Source organism: Castanea sativa, chromosome 10, assembly GCF_040712315.1.
Source record: "Castanea sativa cultivar Marrone di Chiusa Pesio chromosome 10, ASM4071231v1".
NCBI lineage: Eukaryota > Viridiplantae > Streptophyta > Magnoliopsida > Fagales > Fagaceae > Castanea > Castanea sativa.
Genome location: NC_134022.1, coordinates 618,723 through 633,357, shown reverse-complemented (window position 1 = coordinate 633,357; position 14,635 = coordinate 618,723). Strand labels below are relative to the sequence as shown.

The window sequence follows — 14,635 nt, the reverse complement described above, 5'->3', positions numbered from 1 at the left end:
TGTTAACCATCCAAAATTAATGACTACATTGAACCAGCTTAAAGTTTTCTTTTTAGTTTGACCACAAAGCAACAAGATTCAAAGAAATTGAGCTTTTAATATAAATTTTGAGATCATTGATTAGCTTAGATTGAAACATCTCCATATCCTTGGGGGGTATAAAAGGCTCAAACCATTGGTCTAAAACCCAAATTTCTACAATAAATCTATAATTAGAATTCCTGCCATTGTAAGTAAACCAACATCCCTTTCACTATTTCCAAGGGGAACAAAGTATGCATTTTGAAATGTCGAGAGTTGAATTAATGTGCCTTTAATTTTATGAATTTTTTTTTATGAAAGAAACTAAAAAATTAAAAATAAAAATAAATAAAAAAATAAAAAAACCAAAACTACATCATTTTTTCGCATTTACGGAAAATCACCTAACTTTGTTGGTGATGATGATATCTTATTAAACTTTGAATCATGTAAATTTAAGAATTTGTGTTTTATTTAACGTCTTCATTAATGAATCTAATTAATGAAGTTGTTTATTAATGAATGTAACATATCTGTTACATGAATTGTTATAATGATATAAAGGATTTTATGGCTAATTATGTCCTTTTTGAATATTGTAAATATTATCAAGACCACACTTGCAAGTGGTGTAAGAAGAGAAAAGAAAGTTCTCGTTAATCCTGACCAGTTGGGAGAGCATTCTAATTACTTGTGAGGTACTTCAATAATATAATTTAGTAAGAAATTTCTCACATCTTATTGTTGATTTTTATTACACATGCACATGATATAATTGTTAATTGATAGATGTATTATATTTGTTTCTCTTGAATTACTTTATAAATAAAATTCCAACAATTGGATGGTTTACATCACTCCTATGCCGAGTAAATTGTGATTGTAAATTGTTTTATTTTATTAGTTTAGGTTATTTTTGGATTTTTAAAAAAAATCAATTTTTTTTAATTTTTTTATTATAGCTTTTCTAGGCTATTTAATCGATGTTACATAATTAAATGATACGTTTTCATTGGATCAACTATCAATATATCATATGTGAAACATTCTATATACAACAAAATATTAGAATACCTACCACCTCATTCTCAACCCCCTCATTGTCCTAGTTTGAAATACATGATCTATAGTTCTATCATTATTATATACTACAAGTCGCTAACCCGTGTGATGCACAGAAAAGTTATTAAATATGAGTTAGAAGATTATTCAATCACACACAATCTTCTATTTTTTTTCCTATTTGATTTGATTTATTCCTTCTATTTTTTCTCTCTCCTATCTTTATCTTTAATTTTATTTAATTTTTATCTTTTTCTTTTATCCACCGAAGAAGTTAATACCTGATTAAAAAAAAAAAAAAAAAAACTCTACACTCAAAGTGTTTGTTTAGGAATAACTTATTTAGCTGAAACTGAAATTTTTTTGCTGAAAGTATCATAAATAAAGCTAAAAGATAGCTAAAATAGTATAGTGAGACCCATAAATAGTGTCAAAAAGTACAATAAGATCCATGAATAGTAGTAAAAATAAACTAAATAGTAGCAAAAATAAACTAAATAGTTATATATATATATATAAAAAAAAAAAAAAAAAAAAACCTGACTTTTTAAACCAAGCCGCAAGCTAAATGTATATCTATATATTAATTTAGACTTAGGATCTGTTTAGATACCGCTTATTTTGCTCAAACTGAAAACTTATTGTTGAAAGTACTGTAGATAAAAGTAAAAGTTAGTTGAAATAGCACAATGGGAATCATGAATAGTACCAAAAAGTATAGTAGGACTCATGAATAGTAATAAAAATAAGTTGAATAATTAAATAATTTTCATTTTTAAGTTGTATCCAAATGGAGGCTTATAAAAAAATGTTTAGTTTATCTCTAGTACTTTTTTAACTGAAATCTCTTTTTATTTGAATGAGAAACTGTCATATCACTTATTAACTAAATAAAAAGTGAAAATTAAAACTTACTACAACTTAATATTATGTATTTAAAATAAAAAACTTGTCAAAAAAATACTAGAAGAAGAAAGCCAAATTTATAAAAAGAAATACTAAAGCTAAGTCAAACTTATAAAAAAAACACTACATTTATGATCCAACGACTCTTCTACGTGTTAATATCTTTTATTTTTCCTTTTTACTTTCTTCCCTCTTTTTTCTTCGCATATTATCTTCTTTGCTCCACAGCTGGCTTCAACCACTGACACACGTTACCTCTCCACGCTATTTGACACACTACTCCACGTCCACAAAGGGTAAATTAAGATCTGATTTCAAATAAAAACATATATTTCACTCTCTTTCAGTCTTTCCTCATACAAGTTGCAGATCTCTCTTTGTTTCCTCATATAACTGGCAACCATTGCATCAAGTATTGGTCCACGGACGAGGGTCTCTCTCAGCAGCTATGGCCGAAGTTCTTTATGCTTGGTAAGGGACTGCGTTTTGTGTTTAAATTAGTGCCAGTCAAAGCGCCGGTACGAAATATGTCGGTTGTACCAACCAGGACGGTCCCATATTCACTCCCTTGGTTGAAAGGCTGAGAAAAGAGAGAGACGGTAGCTGCTTCGAAGGAGGGAGAAGAGAGATAAGAAGAGAGATTTTATTTTTTTCAAAAAGTATCGGGATTTGTAATTTGAATCAGATGGTATTCATAATGGTTTGCATTTGGCCAACCACTTTTTTACATATTAATAGTCACTCACTCCATCAGTATTTTGTAAAAAAAAATTATAACTCTACCATTCCTCCTTATAAAGAATCATCCTGCTATGCCCCGAGCCTTTTGCTATTCTAACATAAAAAGGTGGCTGACCTTTCATCAAGACTCAGGAATCGATTAGGACCTAAAATCTAAAACAAAATATATAAGTCCAATAAATTAGTACAACAACAAAAATTTTCAATATTAAATCTAAAATAAATTAAGCACAATCAACCAATTTAACCCAAAACAAACAACCCATCCCTTTAAAAAATTTTAAAAAAAATTATTTTTTTCTTACCTAATAGCATCATCAAAGTCACACACCAAAAACAAATTTCTCAAGCGTCTAAGTAGTGGTAGAACCAGCGCCCTATCTATTCTAACTCCAAATCCTGGTTTCATCCTACCTTTAGCATTTTTCTATTTAATTATATATATATATATATATATATATATATATATATATATTTGTTGTAACCCATTAATTAAAAAAAAAAGAAAAAAAAAAAAGTAAACCGCATACGCATGCCGGGTACTTTTTTTTTTTTTTATTGGACATGCTGCACGTACCAAACGGGCCACTTCTGAAAAAGTTATCAAAATTGTTATAGGCTTATAGCCATTGTTATAGTCCAATGTAGGGATCACCCAAAAATCTTTAGTTTTACCTTTTTGGCTATAGTGTGCGTTTCTGTCCCACTTTTTCTACTCCACTCTATACTCTACCAATAAAAACTTGCCACGTGTTCACCTAATTAATTAAATACTACTATTAATTAATAACAGTAGCATTAATAAGTCAATAATGATAGTATTTAATTAATTAGGTGGACACGTGGCAAGTTTTTATTGGTGAAATATAGAGTGAAGTAGGAAAAATGGGACAAAAGATTTAGACTCCTTTTTTTGGCGGTAGTGTGCGTTTTTGGTGATTTGTTGCTAAAGTGAAATGTTATAGCCATTGTTATCAGAATTTATTGTATGGTTCCCTGTCAAATTTATCACTCCAAATACGAGTCAATATAATTGAAAGTTGAAACTGATGGATAACAAATTATAGAGCTTGAAATGTCTCCTTTGTTTTTTTCTTCCAAAAAAAGAAATCTTTCTCTCCATTATTTTTTTCCAGAGTACCCCACCCACGTGAAGTTGTTGCCTTTTTAATTTTAATTTTTTCTTTTTTATGGAAAGTTGTATATTTTTTATAATAAGTATTTTGATTATATCATTTTTAAAATAAGTTAAACACAATAGTGTTAGTGATGGGTCCGTAAAATAATTAATATTAATAATTTATCAACTCAATCATTGTAAAAATTTTAATGTAATAATTCATAATATCTTTTCATGATTTCCTTCTCAAAACCAATAATAATAATAATAATAATAATAATAATAATAATAATAATTTTATTATTGGATAAGCAAATACAGTAAAGTAGGGACTGCCATATTAGTTTGATATAAATTTACAATTTTAACAATATTTATAAATTTAATGACACTTTTTTATAAATATAATAGAATCATATTAATTGGTTTTTAGTGTAGATAAGATTTGATCTCGATATCTCTTATTTAACAAAAAAAGATTTTATCAGTGAACACTTGAGATAGTACTAGTATCTCAAGTGTCAACTGATAAAATACTACCACACACCCTTTGTGCAATGGTCATTCCACAAGTATGTTGAGATAAATCTCCGTCTATGTGTGAATTAAATTAAATACAACCAAAGCAACAAAGAAAATAGAAATTTACGGAAGCGATAAAAAAAATCAACCAACAAGAACAGCAAGAAATTACATGGAAAACCCTCCAGTGTAGAGGGAAAAACTACTGGGCAAATCTGATCAATCCATTATAATAAAATAGAGATTACAACACTCAAGTTATACCCAAAATCTGAGTTCACAATAAATTAGGAAAATACAATAATACCTCTAGGAACAAATACAACATCACCACAAAAGCCGGTAGCAAGATCTTCCACACTGAATACTTCAATTTTCTGTGATTGTAGCACCCAAATAATCATCCTAGAGAAACCCCCCCTCCTTGTGTGTCTTGAGAAAAAGAAAAATCATCTTTTCTTTTTTCCCTCAGTGCTGCACAAAGCACTAATCTTTTTCCTTCAGTCGGCTTCAAATCTTTGTTTCACTCTTCAATCTCTCTCTGAATATCTCTCACTATTCATGAAACCCACATACAAAGCTTTATATAAAAGCTTTCAAGCCACCTAACAGTCCTATTATAATTAGGAATAGGAGTTTTATTCATGCAGGCCAACTATTCCTTTTTCTATTACACTTGGGAGTCTTCAATGCTTGCATTCCCAATTGGGCTAGACTCTTGGTGGAGCCGTGCACCCCAACAAAGTATAAGTGCTTGTGGGGTGTGGGAGTAAGGGTCGGGATTCAAGTTTCCAAGAGGAGACTTCACACACATATACACTTAGATTAGACTAGAGTAGAATTTCTATCTTGTATAAAAAAAAAAAAAAAATGTGTCAACTGATAAAATCTCTAATTTAATGACACTTTACGTTTCTAAATATACAAAAATTTATATATCTATAATCTATAATAGGGAAAAATGCTCTGACATCTCCTAAACTTTAAAGTAGTGGCCATTACACCCTCAACTTTTAATTTGACCAATTTACTCCTTAAGAGTCTGTTTGGATACCACTAATTTTGCTGAAAATTGAAAACAATGTAGCACATAATTTTAAAGGCCAATTGATTCTTTGGGGCTGAAACTGCTGTAGCTTTAGCTGAAAGTATTGTAGCGTTTTTTTTTTTTTTTTTTTTCACTCCTTTCCCAGTAGCCACATAAAAATTTGAACATAAAAATAAAATAAAATAAAATAAAAAAATCTTTAGCTTTTTCGGCATTGAGAAGTGAAATGTCAACTAGGTCTTGGAGACCCAGTGTGAAGGAGTTCCCAGCACAAATTGAAAGAAGAGATGGGGAGCATGGTCTCTCGACCTAAACTATTCTCTCTCTCTGTCTCTCTCTTCGATACGCACGAGGTGGAGCTTCCTCTCTCTTTCTCGCATGGAGTTTGGTCTTATGAAGATCTAATGTTTTAGTTTCTTGATTTGGGAACTCGGTGGTGGTGGATGGGTTGATCGGCGGTGGGTTTGATGGGTTGATCGACAATGGGTTTGATGGGTTTGATATGGGAACTCGGTGGTGCTAGGTGAGGTTGAGATTGGTGATGGGTTTGATTTGCGTTAGATGGGTCGATCCATTTGATGGGTTTGATTTGGTTTTGGTTTCATATGGATGTGATGGGTTTGATTTGGTTTTGGTTTCATATGGGTTTGATGGGTTGATCGGTTTTGATATTTTTCATATGGGTTTGATCGGTTTAATATCAAATTGGTGGATTTTGTCGTGGTTTTGGTTTCACTGTTTTGATCTTCTGTTTTGATGTGTTTGCTGGGTTTCAAGAACATGAATAGTCATTTTATGGGAAAAACATGAAGAACAAGTTCTTCCAAAAAAAAATTAATGAAAAGAAAAGGAACAATACACGCATGGAGGGTTTTATTGAAACGGTGCATTCAGCCAAAAATTCCTGCGTTTTTTTTTTGAGTTGTGGGCGTTTTGATAGACTGGACTATAGCCGTGGGTCCCACGGACTGCAAACGCCAAATGCAAATGCATGAGATTTCAGTGCAATCCAAACGGATACAAAACTTCACATATGTGCCAAATAGATACTTCCTTGCCGTTAAAATTTAACAGTCAACTCACGTGGTACACACATGGGAAAAAAAAAAAAACAACACACCAAAGGATCCGATTGAAAGGGAGAGAGAACTAGGGTCCAGTTTTTTGAAAAAAAAAAAAAAAAAGTAAAAAACATCAGATATATGTCTACCGTACAACACCAATTGAGATGAAGTTTTGGCTATGGAGGTGGAGGTCTTCTTCTTTTGGTTTTGTCAAATAAATGTCCAAAATAATTGTCATTGAATTTTTACATGAAGGGAAAAAATTAAATTATAGAACACAATATGGTGAAACTTAAGCTATAAAATAAGTTACAAGTTTCCTATCAAAAATAAATAAATAATCATGGAAAAATATCCAAATACCCCCTTGAACTTTAACCTAGTGGCCATTACACCCCTAAAATTTTATTTTGACCAATTTACTCCTTAAACTTCACACATGGAAGAGAATTTACTCCTATTTAAAATAAATATTAAATGCTATCAAACCAGCAAGAACGCTCCATTCTTGAATCACAGCTATTCATCTTAGCAAGTTAGTTTTCTACAATAGTAACCTCACTAAATTAGTCATAAAATCCAAGCAAATGGAAGAGAATTTCAAACATGAACACCAAGTATATGTTTGCTAAATTGTTTTTTTACACCAGTCAAAAACAGCAGTATATTTCCTAGGATAGAAAACTTGTTTGGCAAAGAAAATGAAAACACTACACACAAGTGTGTTTTCAGTTTCTTGTTTGTAAAGGCCAATAAAAACACGGAGAACACGGTTTTAAAAACTATAATTTAATGAACCTGTTTTCTGTTTCAAACCTGCCGTGTGTTCATTTTTGAAGCTAGCCTCCATAAACTCTTGGTTGTATCAATAGTTCACAAATGTGTAATATATATTAAACGTGTAAAACTTAAGTTAAGATGAATGAAAAATTATAATCATTTTTTACTTATTAATAATCATTCATCCCATTAGCTTGTCTAACTCCAAATCCTGATTTCATCCAACCTTTAGCATATTTCTATTTAATTATATATATATGCTGTAACCCATTCATTAAAGAAAAAAAAAAGTAAACAGCATACGCATGCCGGGTACACTTTTTTTTTTTTTTTTTTTTTTTTTTTTATGGGACATGCTGGCCGCTGGGTACACTTTCAAGTTTCAAGCCTATTTATTTTGGGTTAAGAACTTTGGTTGTCTTATACAATACTGGTGTCCGTACATATCGTGTGTATATATATATATATATATACACACACACACGTGTGGACTGTGGTTGGAGGGACCCGTCATGAAAATGATCTCTGAGCTCCGTCTATACATGTGGAGCTCAGAGATATATTGTGGAGTCGAGCAAAAGAAAAGAAAAGAGTGAATATTGACTGATATGGCAAAGAAGAAAGTTCTTGTTGTGGGGGGTACTGGGTACATCGGGAAGAGGATTGTGAGGGCAAGCCTAGCACAGGCGGATCATATAACCACCTATGTTCTTCAACGCCGAGAGATGGGTTCTGACATTGATAAGGTCCAATTGCTATTTTCTTTTAAGAAGCAAGGTGCCCGCCTTATTGAAGCCTCATTTTCCGATCACAACAGCCTCGTAGATGCTGTGAAACAAGTTGATGTTGTCATTTGCACCATGTCTGGGGGTCATCCTGGTCATCCTGGCTCTCTTTTGTTGCAGCTCAAGCTTGTTGAGGCCATCAAAGAAGCAGGAAACATTAAGGTTAATTATTAACTTTGTATCTTCTTTTTATTTTATGTCTTTTTTCTTTTTATAAATATATAAAATTTAATTTCAATCAATGAAGTCCATTTCATTCCATGTTTAACTAACTATGTTTACGATATTAACTACGTACTTAGTATCACATTTAACAATAAGCAAGTAGATTACTGTAGTTTCATTACCAATCGATTGCGTTGATCTCATATATTCACGATAATTTGATAAAATACTTTGCGAATAATTTCAATTAATGCTCAAGCCTAAAAGACCTATATATTGTGAGTAAAAATCGAAGCAAAAACAACCACATCAAGCCTAGATTTGAGCAAAAACTTCATCTCATCACCGGATCTAAGCAAAAAAAAAAAAACTAGATCTTTGTTGGATCTATTCAAAAACTACCAAACTTTCACCAGAATATCACTGGATCTAAAAGGATCTAGGTATATCCGGCCTTCTTTCATGAGTTTCGTTGGTCAGATTGGGTTCATCAGTTTTGGAGAAGAAAACTCGCCATCCAACCCGCCTAAGTCGGTTTTTGGTGGCAGAAACTTGCTGCCGACTGCCATTGGCGCCGGGTCGGCTGATTTTCAGGTCAGCCTAGATGGTTTGGACAGGTGGGTCAGTTTTCGGATTCCAGTGGACACCCAAACTACTTTCATGGAAAATATTAATAAAAAAAAAAATCATTTTTATTTCTTTTCCCATAAAAAAGTTTTTTTTTTTAATTTAGATGTTAATAAATTTAAGTCATTTATTTACTTCTTCTTTTTTCTTATCTAACAACAAATAAGTTGGTCAATGCACGCACACACTAAATGATATAGAGAAAATCTGTGAACAGAACTTTACTTAACCATGTAGTATACCTAAAAGGCAATGTTACTTGAGGATGATGTGATATGCTAACATCTTGTCATATTTTGTATTAAAAAAAAAATTTGTAGCGTTTCATACCATCGGAATTTGGTACGGACCCTTCACGGATGGGACATGCTCTTGAGCCTGGAAGAGTGATATTTGATGATAAAATGGTAGTGAGAAGGGCAATAGAGGATGCTAAAATCCCCTTCACTTACGTAACTGCTAACTGTTTTGCTGGTTACTTTGCTGCCAACCTTTCTCAAATGGAAACATTCTTGCCTCCTAAGGAAAAAGTTACCATCCATGGTGATGGCAACGTCAAAGGTACCCACCCCCACTAGGAGTAATTCTTAGGTACTTCTAAAGTACTGAGAATAATATTCTCTCTTTTCACATTCATAGTGGAGTTTACTCATTAAATATATAGTAGGGTCCACTAAAAATGTGAAAAGAGAGAGCATCATTTTTCCGTGCTTCGAGAGCACCTAAGAATTTTTCCCCCCACTGGACAAGGATTATATGTTTTGCTTAATTTGCACAAGACTTGGCCTGGGCTCGTGAATTTTTTTTTTTAAAATCTTTATTATTATTAAAATATCATATATGTTTCATTGTTTTGGAATATTTGCTGCAGTGGTTTACGTGGATGAAGACGACATTGCATTATACACAATTAAAACAATAGATGATCCTCGAACATTGAACAAAACCCTGCACATTCGGCCTCCAGAGAACATTCTCTCCCAAAGAGAACTAGTTGAGAAGTGGGAGAAACTTCTTGGGAAGGAACTTGAAAAGATTAGCATTTCACAAGAAGATCTTCTCACCTCCATGAAAGGTAAAAGTTAAAGGAAAGCTACTATTAGAAATTATGGTTAAGTGAATAAATTCAACATTTCTTAATGGTTTAATATTTTGAAACAATGGATAATTTATTATGGTATCAAAGCAAGAAATATTCCTAAGTTTGACCTATGTTTGCACTCTACCTCCTATTTGAAATATTAAAAATTTTACGTGTTGACACTCACTTACTAATGAAGAGTTTAGGTCTCTATTGTTAGAATTACGACTAAGTAATTGAATTCACAAGTTCTTAACAATTTAAAATTTTGCGATAATCGGTAATTTATAGGCAATACCAAGAATTTGCTCAACTCTTATGCTTTTTACATGTCCAAGACTATACATATGATAATTAATTTTATTATTTTCCTTCTGTTCTGAGCGCAGGATTGGACCGTTTTGGCCAGGCAGTAGCTGGGCATCTCTATCACTTTTTCTATGAAGGTTGTTTGACAAACTTTCAAATAGGAGAAGAGGGTGAAGAAGCTTCAGAGCTTTATCCAGATGTGAAATATATACGCATGGATGAATACCTAAAGCTCTATCTATAGCTTTGAGGTACTTCACGAGTTAACCAATTGGGCTTCCAAGGTTAATTGTGAGGGTGTGAGTGAGATGTCTATACATGGCCTTCCGAACTCAGTGGAGATCTCTGTGAGTGCTGAGTCGCAGCTTTTCTAATTACAGGGTTGCTATAGTATGTGTTTTTTTATTGGTTGGAAAATTATTAAGTATTCTCATTGTACAATAATGTGATTCTTATATTTATTTTCATAATAGACCCTACTATGAATTTAATTTGTGAAATATATCATAAATGTAAGAGGACGAAACATCGCCTCATCGTACTTTGGGAAGGTTTAATAATTACTCATGTTTGTTATGGTGGTTGTATTTCTCATTTCTTTGTTATTTTCTACTTTGATTTGTATTTTGATGAATAATTCTCGAAACAATCAATCACACACACAATTTTACAACTCATTGCCTTGTGCGATTATGAGTTTTGGATATTTTCTGCCTTGTGCAACCTATCACATTACGTTACTCACTCACAATTGTACAAGACAATAAATTGTAAAATTGGGCATGAGAATGGTTTTATCTATAGGCATACTATGTTTGCACCATTTCTTCCGTTTTGGTTGTTACAACTTACAATAAACGGTTATGTTTATATCAATCATTATCATATGTATATTTTAGTAATTACATATGAGATGAGTTTGTTAGCATAATTTTTAAACTAAATTGTAAATTAGATCCCTAAAATTAGGTAAGTTTGTTTTTTCCCCCTAAGTTTTAAAATTTTGATCCATTTTTCTACCATTAACTATCGTTTTGTTTTCATACATGATTATCATAGGTATATTTTACTAATTACATGTGGCATGCGGATGTTAGCATAAATTTTAGACTACACTATTAGAACTACACGACTACGTCTTCTCTTTCTATAATTCTCACTACTGTCTCCTCCTTTTATCTCCTACTGCTTTTCATCTTGTTTAGCTTCTTCTCCTTGTCAAATGTTTTCTATTAAAATTTCGAGCTTTAGCTCCCACAATTCTCATTCTAGAGATAAGAGATATCAAACCCAAAACTACTTATTGCCCGTTTGTTTCAGCTTTTACAAGCTGAAACCAGCTTTTTTAAGCCAAAAAAATAAAACGTGCGTTTGGTAAGTTTTTAGAACGCTGCGTTTTCATGAAAGTCACGTTCTCATTTGTGAAGGAAAAGCTCAAATCGGGAAAGCAGCATCTTGCTCCTTTGCCAAAAAGCGCTGAAGCGCATTTCAATATTACCGTTGGAAGTTGCACAAATTCCCCAAATTGCCCACTAGTTTTTCTTAAAAACCCAATTTTATCCCTTTGTTTATAACATAATTTTACAAAGGAACCCAATAATGAAATCAAAACCAAAAAAAAAACTGATCTAACCCATTTTTACCGCATGTCATTGGCAGTGGAGAAGAAATCAAGCAACGGTGGGGAGGAAGACAGGCGGCGGTGAAGGCAAAGAAAATCAGCAGACGATGGAGGCGAAACACGAAGGCAACAAAGGCGAAAGACAAAAATGACTGATCAGCAAACCCTTCTCTTTATCTTCGTTTGATGAGAATCAAATGATGTGGTTGTGTGTGACCTTTAAGTTTGTGTGTTTTGTGGGAAATGGAAGTGGGTTTGAGTGCGTGAGAGTTGGGGTTTTGGGAAGGAATGTTGGGTCGAGTGGCTGCCATGTGGCGGACACTGTTGTTGCACTATAATGTTATGGTGGAGCCGTGTAGGTGTGTAAAACACAGTAACACAACACAAAAAAGCACACAATATATTTCTGATAATTTGGTTGATGGGCTCTCTAGTCTCTTTAAGAGTTAAGACTGAGATTGAGTCTAACTGTCTGAGAGGAAACTTGCAGGTGAAGTAGCAAGAGAAAGGGGAGAAAGGAAGAAAAAAAATAGAAAAAGAAAGAGGAAGAAAGAAAGCTCTGTGTGGAATGTTCTAGAGTGTGGAGGAAGTGGTAGGGAAAAAGAGGGGGAAAAAAAAAAAGGAAGGGTACGTGTGTGAAGGAGAAAAAAATAGGGAAAAAAAAAGAAAAATCAGAATCAATTATCACAATATTTTCACAATAAATCTTAAGTGGTAGATTATTATTAGTTAATATTGGTGAGAAAAAAATAATTTTTTTAGAAAGAGAAAAAAATAATTTTAATAGTACGTTCAAATTAAAACTAGTATCAATTATCACAATATTTTCACAATACTTACACAATAAATCTTAAGTGGTAGATTATTATTAGCTAATATTGGTGAGAAAAAAAAATTAGAAAGAGACAAAAATAATTTTAATAATACGTTCAAATTAAAATTAGTATCAATTATCACAATATTTTCACAATACTTTCATAATAAATAATGTAGTAGGTAATTATTAGCTAATATTGGTGTAAAAAAATAATTTCACAGTATTGATTTAAGTATGAAATAAACTCATTTATATATACATTATCCTTTTTGGTAATTTACCACTCAAACCACCACTTTTATAAATGCTAGCCAAACACTCAGCTTTTTCAAAAAACACTTTTAACAACTTTTACCAAACACTCAGCTTTTTTAAAAAGCCTAATTTCATACTGCACTTTTTGAAAACCCTACTTTTTCAAAAAGCCCAGTTTCAAAAAACTAAACCAAACTCACCCTTAATCAAAATGCACAAAACCAACCTGACTAAAATAGATAATAAATCTAACTAAATCAATCCATTTTTTCATAAAAATAAGAATAAATGAAGGCTTAAATTAGCAATTAGTAGAGAGAGAGAAAACAAAACTTATCAGTGGGGTTTGGTGGCCGATAGCCTGAGGTGGTTGTCAGTGTGAAAAAAGAAGGCTTTAGCAATCGGTAGAGTGGGCAACAAGCGATGGCTAGTGCATAGCAGACCTGCCTCTCTCTCAGGGACGGAGGCATTCATTGACCAAGGGGGGCAGTGGCCCCCCCTAATTTAAAAAAAAAAAAATTATATATATATGCATTAATTTTAGCAATTTTGTTCTATAAAATTACATTTTACCCTATTAACAATATTATTGAATCTTTTTAGAGTAACGTTAAAGATACAAACTTATTTACAATATTTTTATAAACTGTTGAAGTACAAATTCTTATTGGTTCACATTTGGGTTTATTACTTGCATAACTTTTTTACTTATCAATAATCACTCACTATATCATCAATATACTTCTAGCACTTTTCTCATTTTAAAGGCCATTAAAATTTTATAGATCTAAAATCTAAAACAACATATACTAGCCCAAAAACATTTGTGCAACAACAAAAATCACCAATAGCAAAGCTAAAAAAAATTAAGTCTAATTAACCAATTTTACTCAAATAAATAATTGCCCTTTAAAAAGTTTTAAATAGAATAATTTTGTCTTTACCTAGCAAATGCACACATTAAAAATTAAAAAAAAAACCTCCACAACTAAAAAGCTGCCAAACTAGAGGTCAAAGTCGCCCCCCTTAACTTAAAATTCTGGCTCCGTCCCTGCTCTCTCTCTCTCTCTCTCTCTCTCTCTCTCTCTCTCTCTCTCTCTCTCTCTCTCTCTCTCTCTCTCTCTCTCTCTCTCTCTCATGCATAGTTCAAACAATAATTCTAATAGTTAACGGTATTAGACCACTTTTAACTCATAGGGTTTAATTTGTTACATTTTAAAACTTTTTTTTTACAAACTCCTTTTAAAACTATAGAGTTTAATTTGGACTACCAAAAACTATAGGGTTTAAAGTGGAATTTACCCTATTTTATTTTATTTTTTTATGTAATTTTTGGATTTTAAAAGAATCGTTCTAATTTTTTTAAAGCTTTTCTAAGCAATTTAATTGATGTGGCACAATTAATTACATGACATTGCATGTTTTCATTGGACCAACAGTCATATGTGGCACGTAACATCCATACGGATATAAATGGATGTGAGCAAATCCAAACAAAACCTAACATTTTGGGAGCAAATTAAATTTTTGGAATTTTAAAGGGCAAATCACTCCAAACTTTAGGGGTTGATTTGTAATATAGTCTTATACATTACATCCACCATCTTCTTCAATAGCCATTAAATGAGCATTAGTAGCTTGACATTGTCACAGTTATGTCCATAATAAAAAAAAATACATATACATAAACCTACCGTGTATGAAGAGAAAA

At 32.1% G+C, this 14,635-nt stretch overlaps 1 protein-coding gene across 1 annotated transcript; it reads left to right on the top strand.

The window, feature by feature from the left end:
• Positions 1–7,733: 7,733 nt before the first annotated feature.
• LOC142611612 (isoflavone reductase homolog) lies at positions 7,734–10,818 on the top strand. The gene is made up of 4 exons (XM_075783700.1): positions 7,734–8,211; positions 9,162–9,402; positions 9,713–9,916; positions 10,312–10,818. Exons 1-4 carry the CDS (start codon positions 7,873–7,875, stop codon positions 10,473–10,475), a joined length of 948 nt encoding a protein of 315 aa, XP_075639815.1. The 5' UTR covers positions 7,734–7,872; the 3' UTR covers positions 10,476–10,818.
• The last annotated feature ends 3,817 nt before the right edge of the window (positions 10,819–14,635 follow it).

Excerpts from the sequence above, each read along its gene's own strand:
- LOC142611612 (XM_075783700.1), top strand. The coding sequence starts at position 7,873 with ATGGCAAAGAAGAAAGTTCTTGTTGTGGGGGGTACTGGGTACATCGGG. Across the intron at positions 9,403-9,712 it reads TGGTGATGGCAACGTCAAAG|TGGTTTACGTGGATGAAGAC; the intron begins GTACCCACCCCC and ends TATTTGCTGCAG. Across the intron at positions 9,917-10,311 it reads TCTTCTCACCTCCATGAAAG|GATTGGACCGTTTTGGCCAG; the intron begins GTAAAAGTTAAA and ends TTCTGAGCGCAG.